The following is a 12441-nucleotide window of genomic DNA, read 5'->3' as shown; positions in this document are numbered from 1 at the left end:
GCTTTTCGCCTCCATCAGAAAAGCGGCCGCCGCGGCCGGGAATCGAACCCGCGACCTCGTGCTCAGCAGCGCAACGCCTTAGCCACTGAGCGACCGCGGCGGGTCGTCCAAAAAGTATGCGGGCTCTTCTGTTGCGGGTTAAAATACGACCAAATATTTGTGTTCACGCGTTGTTGTTGCGCACGCATCCCGGAACTTTCCGACCACGGGGGAGACGATAAGGGGTGCCGTGTCCGATGTCGATCATAGCGAGTGCCTCCGGCAGCCAGCGTTACGCAGAGCTTCGGCAGCTCAGTGGCTGCGAGCAGCGGCGACTCCCGCGCTTCCTTCTTCGGAACCGCCTTTGCCGCCGCGTCCTGCAATCCACGCTCCCATCCCATGACGCCGCGGATAAGATTGCGAAAGAGCACGGGATCTTCAGAATCCGCGGCTCAAAAAAGGGCGGCGGAGAATGTCCAACTCGTTGCACCAATATACTTAAACATTTCGACCCTGGGGTGGTATTCTCGTGTTTGTTCATTTTGTGTCTGTTTAAAAAGTGTCCGTTTTGAGCAAGCCCTGATTGGCTAAAAGCGAACGCCCGGATGTGAAGCACGGCGGAGCTATGAGCCGCGCCTTCTCGGAGCAGACGATTTGGAGCAGACGATTTCTCGTCGCCTTGTTGTTGGTTCGCTGGCGGAGCAATAAACACGTGAAGGATAGTTTCAAATAGGTTTAGTCGTGTAAAATCTGTTTACAAGAACAGTTGCGCAAAAGTAAGCCCAAAGCTTGCTGTTAAACTTTATTTAACAGCAAGCGCGATCTGCGGGCGCTCTGCAGGTGTGGGGTGGGCCCAGTTCAGGATACCTTGGTGTTTGCTGGCGAGATGGGCCAGCAAGCACCTATTGACTCCAACAGCATACGCTCTCCGGCTAGGGCAGAGCTGGTCAGCTCGGTCCTAGCGGCAGTCAACATTACACCATTGCTGTGGTGTAATTTTAGGAAGGAGGGGGAAGAGTTGGTGTGTGTGGGTATGCAACCGTTACATGAAAGGGTGTGCCTAATTGTGGGCAGTGTTGACACGTGTAGCGGTGTATTGTGTGGGAAACATGGCGGGGAGAGTGTTGTTGTGAGGGTACATGGAGTTGACTAAATTTTTCCGATTTTTCTTTTATTAGGTTGATGACTAAATTTAGCCGGTCTCTTCGGTTGTTAGACATCTAGGGCATCATTTACGGGGTTAAATATTATAACTTTGACAACCCTGTGTGCGTAGCGTCTATACTCTTGGCCCCCTATGCTTCTATTACCGCAGCGGCGCCTACTCAAACGCTTCTCCTGCAATATATAAATGCTATGTAAGGGTACGTGTCAATTAAATTTCTCAGGTACGAGGGTGATGGCATGAATGCAATGCATGGTTGGGTATCCTGTCTCAAATACAGCCTGTTCTTTCGTCTCTGCTTAACGATTCGGTTGTCGGAAATCTAGGGCCCCACTTATGACGTTAACGTGTGGCTAATACGAGGCCTTAAAGGAGCACTGACACGAAAATTTTATGTTACACTTTTATTGCTTTTATCGATGCTTAATGGTATGGCCAACCTGAAACAGCACTTCAAATACTTCAGCGCGCTATAGTTAATTACATTGAACGGCCTGAAAATCGTTTATTTCAAATTCCCGCGCTTTCATCCCGAACGGCGGATATGACAGACTCCCTGCCTGACCTCACCGCTTTGTGCGGACCTCACCGGCGCCCGCTTGAGAGGGTGTTGCGCCGCGCTCGTGGGGCCGCGCGCGTGAAGTGACGTCACGAGTTTTTGACGAGCGCTGTCGCGTCACTTCTTTTTCCTCTCCTGGAGTGATGTCACGCTGATGTCCATTTGCTGAGTGCCGCTCCGCGCGCTGCTTCATCGGCGCAATAAATGAGATCTATGTTCGTCGCGTCGCAAGCCGTTCATATTTCAGCCAGGGTATTCTGTTGAGTGAAGGAAGCGAACTGTGCAATAATATTAACGCCGAAAATTGGTGTCAGTGCTCCTTTAAGAACTTTTATTTTAACCTTCAAACGACTCATTTTTGAACAATTCATATTTTAGGCTAAAATCGTTCTGTTTATTTCTCTGTGCAGAGTAAAATTTGGTGTTTGTAGATGACAATTTGTTCAGCTTGATCTATTGGCTTCCATACTGATTGTAAAGAATACAACAATTGTTACATTTTTTTCGACCAGGAAAGCTGTTTGATTTAGTGGTTGTCGAATCGCACTTTTTATGACGACAGCGTTGTAATATGCGCACAACGCTTATTAAAACTACTTTCCTAGTAGACTTTATTACTGTTTGCAACGTTTTATTGTAATATATTTCTGTAGGAATGACTTTGAAAAAATTAAGAGTTCCTTCGTTGTAGAATTTTGTGCTCTGCCGCTACGATCTCTCGTAATAAATAAATACACTTGTATGCTCCTGAGGGTAGGCGATGGTTCAGTAATTCTTAAGCTCTTTCACGTCATCCTTCTTGGGAATCAAAATAACGGTGGCGGTTTTTCAGGCTTGGCGTATCTTTAATGTCCTAGAACATTCTCAAAATATTTCCGAGCTTTTCTAATACAATCTTTTCTCCGTCTTTTAGGTGATCCACGGTTATTCCGTCTTCTCCTGCAGCTTTCTCTCGCTTTATCGCCCTAAACACGCTTTCCAACGAGCCTTTAGTTACTATTGCGACCTCGCGACCCAAGTTATTGATTTGATTGATTGTAGGGTTTAACGCGCTGACGCAACGCAGGCGATGAGGCGCGCCGTAGTGGAGGGCTCCGGATTAATTTTGACCACCTGGGGATCTTTAACGTGCGCCGAAATCTCGAACACACGGGCGTTTTTGCTTTTCGCCTCCATCAGAAAAGAGGCCGCCGCGGCCGGGAATCGAACCTGCGACCTCGTGCTCAGCAGCGCAACGCCTTAGCCACTGAGCCACCGCGGCGGGTCGACCCAAGTTATTCCTTTCAGTACTGTCTCCAGGCCTAAGGTCGCTAGCTTACAACGCTGCATAAGTAGAACCTTTCTTTTACTTTCGTTATCCCAACCGTGGTGTCCGTTGTCCGTGATGCTACTTTTTTGGTTCTTGGGTGCATACATTCTACCTTTGCCAATTCAAGTTTCTTCTGAGTTGCCCCTATGCTTATGCTCTTTTTTACTTCGAAGCATTACTTGACTCGTGAGAAAACCGCGCCGTAATTCGAAACCCGCGTTTGAAAAACGGCGCGCACATTGCCATTGGCTGCGACGCGTCATGTGCTCCGTTGGGCTCGGCCTCGCGAGCGATTCACTAGACGGCGGAAGCTGGCCTGAGGCGCGTAGTGAACGTGGTATGACCGTAACATTTCGCCACAACACTGAACACGGCTATGTAACTTGGTGGCTCACCAAGCGACGTAATTATCTCGCCTTTCCACTCCAGGAGAATTACTTATGCGCTCCGAAAGTCTTTTTGACGTTTCTTCCAAGTTCCCATATTTTCGTTAATGGATTTGGAGAGCTGTGCCATTTTGATCTGCTACTAGTTCTTCACAATTTCGTTCGCTGCGTTTCGCAACACGTTTCTTCGTTTTCTAAGATGTTTTACCCACTTACTATTTGTTATCTCCTTTTCACAGCTCCTGCCAACTACGTAAGCACCGTCGTTAGGTTTTTACTTATGTCTACACTTTCTTGATTGCCCCGGGTTAAGCCCGAATTTGTTTTGAAGCGTTATTTAATCTCCTGCTCGGTGACTTTTAGAGACCGCAAGTTGTATTTTTTTTTTTGTTTGCAAGCTTCATCATTTTATTTCCAGATATATCCGCAGTCCTCTCCGCACCATCTTGAGACCACTTCTCTAAATTTTGACTAGCACCTCAAATCCAGCACAATACCTGTATTGACATATAAAATAAAGTTTTAATTTTTGTTTTTCGGGCGAATGTATTTGTTTGGCTTTGTGTATTTGCTTTGCTTTTTGCTTTGTGGCCGAGCGTCTGTGTCCGAGTGTATTCTTTATCCTCAGGTTCTCTTTGAAAATCTAAGCGACCATAACCTATTCCAAAGCGTCCCACTGCACGATCGGTCAACTTGTCTTTGTCCTACTTTTGTGTCAAAATAGCCTATCGCTGTGGTGTGTAGTGTTCCACCCTATTTATTGTCGATTCCATATCTTCGCAGAAAGTGTCAACGGCATCATCATGTTGGTGTATAAGCTCGTACTGTGTTTTACCCGGCGCCTCCTGATTAGTTTTATCACAACGGTTGCGGCCCTTTTCCTAAGGCAGAAAAATTCCTGCACACTCCATGCTAAATTTGTGTGTAATTCGTCGTCCTTGTCCCGCCTAGCGCCAGCAATGTTCCGAGTAAAAAAACAACTAGTCCCATTTCAAGCTCTTGTTTTTATAACTTGCTTGCAAGCCTGTTTTTCTATAGTGTGGTATGACCGTACAGCTGTTTTTTTTTTTTACTAGCCTTGGTGTAGAGGAGGAAAAAAGTTGTTGGCGCGAGGGGTTTTTCTTTTTTCTAGCTTGATGACGCCCGTATGTTGTGGCGTACTCCGCTGACAGACTGGCTCTTGATTGATTGATTGATTGATTGTAGGGTTTAACGCGCCGACGCAACGCAGGCGATGAGGCGCGCCGTAGTGGAGGGCTCCAGATTGATTTTGACCACCGGGGGATCTTTAACGTGCGCCGAAATCTCGAACACACGGGCATTTTTGCTTTTCGCCTCCATCAGAAAAGCGACCGCCGCGGCCGGGAATCGAACCCGCGACCTCGTGCTCAGCAGACAGACTGGCTCGCACCACCCATCGTCCCGGGGCAGCGTTTCTCACGCTTTGTTATTCCCACGAAGACTCCCGTCGAGTCAAAACAACCAGTTTTCTGTAAGGCACAATCCGATATCTCGCCGCTGCTGCTCTACCTCTAGGTCGCAACGTTTTCGAATTATTACCGGGTATTGTAGACGAAGCAGATCCCCTGAGGAACACTGGGGGCCGATACCACATACCGAGGTTTGTGTGTTCTACCTGGTCCCGCAGCAAACATCATCACGGATGCCAGTGAACCTAGCCAAGATAGGAACAATTAACTGCACTAGCCCTAGGAAGGCTCTCTAGGACTATACTAGCCTTACAATTGCCCAGGCGTAGCTTCCAAGTCGAAAAACACAACAGAAATGTATGTGGCACAACAGAAATTTCTGTTGTACAACAGGAATATCTGTCATAGAAAAGGAATCTCTGTTGCGACTACAGGATGGTCTGTTGGGTGTCAGGAATATCTTTCGCACAACTACAAACTATCTGCCGCACGACAGATATTTCTGTTGTAGAAACGACAGAATGACCCATTCCCTTACAGGATAATCCTGTCGTATTTTTGCTGTGTTTTTACCGGGTTAGGCTCGCTAAACCCAAAATCAATCACTCAATCAATCAATCGATCGGTATCTCTAGGAAGCATACAGCGCTACCATTACCAGTACAATATCTGGTCACCCTGGTGTAGTATGACGCCAAAACCTTCTAATGAACCTGCAATAAAACGTACGCCCCTGTGTCCCCATCAGCCGTAGCGCCCCTGACGACTGCGGCAGTCCCGTTAACAACACAGCAGGGGGTTCAAAAATCTTCGGGTACGGACAGGCCACCTCTTGAACGTGGAACTCGGTCCATGGGCATCGTACATCTCTGCTATTAGAGAAGCTCTGAGGCATTAAGTTGTATGGCGTAGGGTGAAGCGAGGATAAATGTACAGCCATGGATAAACGAAAGTTGAACACGAAGATGAGGTTTGCGGCAATTGAGTATTTGCGGGATTAGTGTAAGGTTAGATGGGGACTATTCCCGGAACACATTGTTGCAGCTTAAAGATAGGATACGTTTACTTGAAAAGATATAACGCGCAACTTGTGCGTTCTCCTTCATATTTTCGCGATAGCGTTTCTTGTGCCCATTACTGTACGTACGTATAGCTTCACATTTTTTCCGACGTGGAATTGCAGAAGTGCATCAGTCGAACATGATTCTTTTGGATATCCTCGCCGCTTTTATACGAATAGGAAACAGTGACAGGATCGATTCACCTCCTTTGCCATTTGGGGTTTGATTTTTTAACAGGGGGTAGTATTCATTTCCATTTGTTACCACTATATCAACAAAAGAGCTGTTTAAGCTTGAGCTCTGTCCGTGCGGATCGTTAACACAAAACTATCATCATTGGCGAAGTGGAGAGGGAGAAATTCCAGGACAAGAAGTGTAAGGAGGCAAGGAGCCCACAAACAGGTGTTGGGAGTGCCCGCCTGGAGAAAAAAATGTGTTGTGCAGGTTACGGGATTCGAACCTGGGACCTTGACGCCGTGAAACCGGCAACCTAACCACTGGGCCACCACAAAGGCCCGAGGGGTGCGGTGTTAGCAGCGGCGGTGAACAGAAATAAATGCAGCCACTTAGAAAGAAAAACACACAAAAACAGAAAGTTGTGTTGGCTAGCAGTGCCCAACACATAGAAGGAAACAAGGCCAAACAGGAATTTACACAGGTATTGCAGCCAGATGGGTTAATTTTGAAGCAGAAAAAATTTATAAAACTAACAACGAATTTAGGCACCCATAGCATGCAAAAGCCATTCCATCTCGCCTTCCCAGGCCACCTCATTACGAGACGGAAAGGAAAAAACACACGTGGGTTTGGGAGGTTAGAAAGAAATAATGAAAGCGCGAAAACAGCGATAACCTAACGCCCCACAACAGAAAATAATTAAAGGACCGGCGCCACAAGAGACAAACGAGAAAAACCAGGGAAAGAAACGTTTCCGGCGCTCCGAATCGAACTTGGATCCCTCCAGTCATGAAACCGGCCTCTATCCTATTGCGCTATCATCGCTTTTCCTTTTTTTTTCGATTGAGATGTCATTAACATGTTTCATTTTCAAATGTTGTTTTGTTGCGTTGGTGGCGTGCTGACATGTTTGATATGTAAATCTTGATTGGTTGCGCGATGTTGAGTACAATGTCAGAAACAGGTAATAAAAAAAATCTGGTTGATTCCTCTGTGATAGGAATCGGTAAAACACGAAAGTGAAATGTGCAGCGAAATTTGCCGCTGAGCATGATTTGCGGGTCGGCGGCTGTCTTGTGGGTGTGCTTGGCGAGCGACGTCCTGCTGGCGGGTCACTTCGGCAAAGGTGTACTGGCGTCATTTCCGTGTCGGATCTGACAGCACTGAAATCTTGGTGTGTTCTGGCATAAAACACTTCCATGTTAAAATATAAAACCCTAAAACAAACAACCCTACGTATAACGTTGGTACTAAAGGTTGCTTCCCAGCAAGAAGACCCTGTGTGCAGGGGTGCACCCTTCACAGGCCGCTTGCTTCGTGGTACTGGCGTCATTTCCGTAACGGATATGACGTCAGTGACATCTTTGTGTATCCCGGAATAAAATGCTTCCATGTTAAATAATTTAGCTTTAACCTCATTCGGGGCGCACAGCATTTCCTTTGTGTTCGTAGCGCGGGCGTTAGCTTTGGACTTTGGATAAGTTGGAGTGGACTTTGGCTTATGATTTTGGCAGTTTTAATTCTGGAGTTTGGGAGGGTGGAATGAGGGCTTTGATTTAACTCAGCTTGCATGGAGAAAGCATCGCTTCTTCGCCTTCTTTTTCTTAAGAAAGGGGGAGATTTAAGAAAAGCCGTTAGAGCTATGGGAAGAGCACGATATCTGCTGTTTTCTGAGTCTTCGCATTCGAAGGTGGCCGAATTCTTGTTCCCTACCGTCATACTTCGACATTCATACTTGGACATTAGTTTACGTGGAAGCAAAAAGTTGGCAGTGGCTTAGCTCGGATATGCCAGGATATACGTAGCGTGAGCTAAGGTTCAGCTGGTTATTCTTAGCTTTCCTGGTTGTCTAGGATTAGCTTGATTATCGTGCTTACTGCTGCTTCAATGACACACACACGGTATGCGCATTATGTGAAACATGTACATTTTTCAAGCGGCTCCAGCGCAGCGTCACCAATCGCCCCAGAACTAAGCTGGTTCCACAGGCGCACCCGGCCACCCCTGGCATGATCATTAAGGGGACCGGGCCGCCACGTGCGGAACGGAGATCGCCGAAGACGCTGGGCGCATGGGGTGTGTGAGAGACGCCGGGCAGCGAGAAACGTTCTGTGCGCCCTGTGACGTCACTGCTCCTCGCGCATGCGCAGAACGGCTCTCCAGGAGCCACGCCAAACTGTTCAACCTCAGCCAGTGTAGCTCGTGTTAGAAAACAGAAAGGAAATTTCGGCTCTCCAGATCCCCAGGTGGTCAAAATTATTCCTTAGCACTCCACTACGGCAAACCTGTGCGCAGGTACAGCTTCGGTGGGTCAAGTTTCTTTTGAAATCTCTATTTCCCACACACACAAAAAGCAAAAACGCTGAGTTGTAATGATTTCCTGTTACCACTACAGTTTCTAGCACTACTAGCTTTCTACCGATATTCTTATCATGCAGCCTATCCAAGCTGTAAACATTTCACCTTTGCAAAGCATGAAAAGCTCCTCAATGTGCATACACGGCATCACGTGTGTGATGCTCGTTCATTGGACAAAGCAAACGAGCTGCTACTAAAACAGCTCATTTCTTCTGCTCAGAGGGATGTATGGTTCAACAATGTGGTAATCTCACAACTTGGCCCCGAAAGTGGGCGACGCAGAGCTGCTGAGAGGCTAAGATGGAGGAAAGTGTTGCGGGCCTTCAAGGTTGAACTCAACTCCCATGGCACGCGTTTTTTTTTTTTTTTGAAGGCATAAGATTGGGACGACACCGACTGAACAGGTTGACAAAATGCTAAGGGCGCAATACCGTGAGAAGCTTGAAATGCGCCACGATGATTAGGCCCGTTGGGAACGCTTTGATGTCGTGATGGGAACGTTTTGATGACGTTTTGAATTATTGAAAGAAGAATTAAATTCTCATTAATGTCAGAAGTGGCACAAAATGTAGCACATTCAAAGCACGCACCTGCAGAGCTTTTATGAGAAGTATACGATCAACTCGTTGGCTGCAGCATGTAAGCTTATTCAGCTCAGTGGCTTGCTTGGGAAACGGAACTGTCGGTGTTTCTAATAGCCATGCACCACCCTTCTTTTTCTCCAACCACCCCTGTAGGTTGTGTTGTTATGTGGCACTACGGGCGTAAATATAACGAAATCCGACGTACTCGCGCTACTTAAGCCCTGTCCGCGCGCATCTCGTCCTCTCATTGGGAGTTTGAATCAGACCCACTTGCTCAGACGCGAGTCATGCTAGCCCGTACGTGCACCGCCCACATACGTACTGCATACTTACATCTTGCGTGTGTCAGCTTTGCGTCGGGGTGTGAGCCCCCCTGTAATGTAAAAAAAAAATGTTTCCTTACAAGAGCACCCGGTCTGGTCATTAAAGATTTCATTCATTCATTCATTCATTCATTCATTCATTCATTCATTCGTTCGTTCGTTCGTTCGTTCGTTCGTTCATTCATTCATTCATTCATTCATTCATTCATTCATTCATTCATTCATTCGTTCGTTCGTTCGTTCGTTCGTTCGTTCATTCATTCATTCATTCATTCATTCATTCATTCGTTCGTTCGTTCGTTCGTTCATTCATTCATTCATTCATTCATTCATTCATTCATTCATTCATTCGTTCGTTCGTTCGTTCGTTCGTTCGTTCGTTCGTTCGTTCATTCATTCATTCATTCATTCATTCATTCATTCATTCATTCCCTCCCAGTGACAACCGCCTGAGCGCTCTGTCCCCGCTGGTGTTCGACAAGATGGGCAGCCTGCGAAGGGTCCACCTGAACGGAAACCGGCTCACGACCATCGACCGGCAGGTGTGGTCGGCCGTCTGGAGCAACCCGAGGCTCGGCGTCGAGCTGCACGGTAAGAAGAACAGCAGCGTGTCACTTCTGCTCTCCTAAAGAAGTGCTTTCCTTCCCCAAAGCTACGTTAATTCTCTAACCCCATGAGATATTAAAATGAAAGAACCGGTATGTCTGCATATGGTTACGTGGTGTCAGGAGAATGATGAGGCGAACCATAGATGATGGTGAAGTGATGCATCTACAAGATGTCGCCGATAGCGGCGCCCCCGCAGGCTACTATCCACGCACGCCTTCTTTCTCCTCGGACGTTGGGACCGTAGCACTATATCCGCTGTAGCCCCCGTGGAGCACTCCCAACACACGCCCCAACTACGGTCGACAAAGGCTGAAACATACCCTACCGATTGCACTAAATTCCTTTCGATCTTGAAAACCTCAGATTTATTATATATAGTCCTGTTCATGATGATGATGATGAGGATTGTTAGAGACATTGAGAAATTTTGTCTTTGCGTTATCCTGTCACTGGTTGTTTTATTGGAATGTACTTATGCCTGTATAATTCCATGAATTAATAGTGCTAAGCGTGCCAGGAAATTGCATTTAAATTGGCTTTAATTGATTTTATCTCGACCACAATGATGCCATTTAGTTCATGCATAAATTACCACTAAGTGTGCCAGAAAATTGTTTTTTCTTCTAGCGTACTCATGCCTGTTTCGTTCAGTGAAAAATTGTTTTTTCTTCTAGCGTACTCATGCCTGTTTCGTTCAGTGTATAATTATGGCTAAGTGTGCCATAAAATTGCTCTCGTATAAAAAAGTTTCTTTTTATCTTCTTTGAATTAATCTGCCGAATAGTTTCTTTAATGTATATGAATGTACATTACAACTGGTGGTTCAACTGCATAAGGGGCATAGGCCTCGTCAAGCCCGAGATTGCTTTTTACCTGTGTCCTCTGCAAATCATTTATGTTGGAATAAAAGTCACTATGTCATTACCGTCATCGTCGTTTTCTTGCGTCAATATTATAGTGTATACCAGCGGACAGTCAGTACTTTTTTCGCCATAGGCACCGCAGATCAGACCTTAAAATGCTATGGCGACAGAATATGTCCTTATATGGGCAACATGTGTGCCGCGAAGCTGTCTTTGCATGTGAACTCTCCGTGACCCGCAGTGTACATGCGTAGAGGAACGCGTGCTCGTGTGCGTGCGCAGGCAACCCGGTGGTGTGTGACGCCCGGCTCTGCTGGCTGGCGAGGCTGGTGCCCCGGGACTGCATCACGCTGGACTGCCAGCGGTCCCCGGCCGACTACCGGCACCTGGACGGCCGCTGCAACTCGCCGCCCGCACTGGCCGGCCGGCACCTAGCCCACGTCGACTGCGACGTCCTGCGCTGCGACAAGACGTGTGCCGACCCCTTCCGCTCCTACCTGGACTCCGCTGACCCGAGCAACCACCTGCAACCCATCCTGTAACGCTCGTGTCCCCGTGGTAATGCGCACTTGGGAAGTGACCTACTGCACCTCGTGGTCTCGGTCCTGGCTTGCGTGACACCTTATGCGCCTTCAGCCTGCCCATCAACAGACACCATTGAAAGAAACTGTCCTTCACAGTTCGTGCAAATTTGCGGTGTGGAATGCGCCAACAGAACTGTCGTTTGGGCGAGTCGGTACATAAGGATTTAAAAGCGCCGCAAAGACCGAAACACGAAAAGACACACACAGTGCGCTCCCGTGTGTGTCTTTTCATGTTTCAGCCTATCGTCTTCGCGAAGAGCTTTTATATCCTTGCAGTGCAGGCTGTAAGACCTCCCGTTATATTGAACGTCGACGCCGCTAAACACCGTTCCGCGTGTCGAGGAACCCCGCCTTGGGTAGAACGTCGGCATTCAGACGCGGAAGGAGAAGCGGAAAAACGCAGAGCGGACGGAAATGCGTGAATCCGTCAATATGCTACGAACAGTGAACGGTGCGCGCTTCAACGTCATCGACACAGCATGTAGATGTAGCGGGTATGACGAGCGGAAGCTCCGCCGCGTCGGCTTCCGAACATTCGCCTGGCTGCTGGTACGGAAGCGGCGTCGACTACTTCCGCTGCCGTTTCACAGTGTGCGCCCTCGAGGGCCTCGTCGCTGGCGCCCTATTGCCACACTAACATCTAAGCCTAAGCAAATGCGCTCCGTTGCCGCACTCAAAAAAGTTGTGGTCGTAGCGACATTCTGGCGAAACCGAAGCACGCATGTCCTGTACGCATGTACGCCTCGACGCGGCGGACATGCGTAAGAATTCGTACCTGGCGCATGTCTGTACTATCGTAAGCAAAGAAATAAAATCTTTAATTTGAGTGTTCAACGTGCCGTTCAGCCTTGATGGCTGCTTCAGTGCGGCTTCGGGCACGGTGTTTCAATTTAGGAGCCATGATTGATGCGGCCAGCAATCTCCAAAAAAGTTACCCATTGCGTCTTCCGTTGGCACGCTCGCGTTATAAATGCTGGACGGAAAGCTTGCGTCTGATGGATGCGGATGGACTCACGAGCCCCTTAGAGCCATTTTAGCGCCTACCACACACAAC

The 12441-nt window shown here is 47.7% G+C and overlaps 1 protein-coding gene across 1 annotated transcript in view; it reads left to right on the top strand.

Annotated features, from left to right (window-relative positions):
• The window catches only part of LOC144152999 (toll-like receptor 7), an 88128-nt gene extending 75907 nt beyond the window's left edge, over window positions 1-12221 (top strand). Inside the window, exons 5-6 of the mRNA XM_077684618.1 lie at window positions 9771-9922; window positions 11086-12221. Of these exons, the coding sequence (XP_077540744.1) occupies window positions 9771-9922; window positions 11086-11345 (412 nt within the window). The 3' untranslated portion in view covers window positions 11346-12221. The remainder of the gene's footprint in view (window positions 1-9770; window positions 9923-11085) is intronic.
• The last annotated feature ends 220 nt before the right edge of the window (window positions 12222-12441 follow it).

The sequence above is a fragment of the Haemaphysalis longicornis genome, unplaced genomic scaffold (genome assembly GCF_048455015.1).
Source record: "Haemaphysalis longicornis isolate Haplotype H1 unplaced genomic scaffold, Haemaphysalis longicornis Haplotype H1 scaffold_9, whole genome shotgun sequence".
Taxonomy (NCBI): Eukaryota; Metazoa; Arthropoda; class Arachnida; order Ixodida; family Ixodidae; genus Haemaphysalis; species Haemaphysalis longicornis.
Note: the sequence above shows the minus strand (reverse complement) of the source record. Positions and strands in the feature narration are given on the sequence as shown.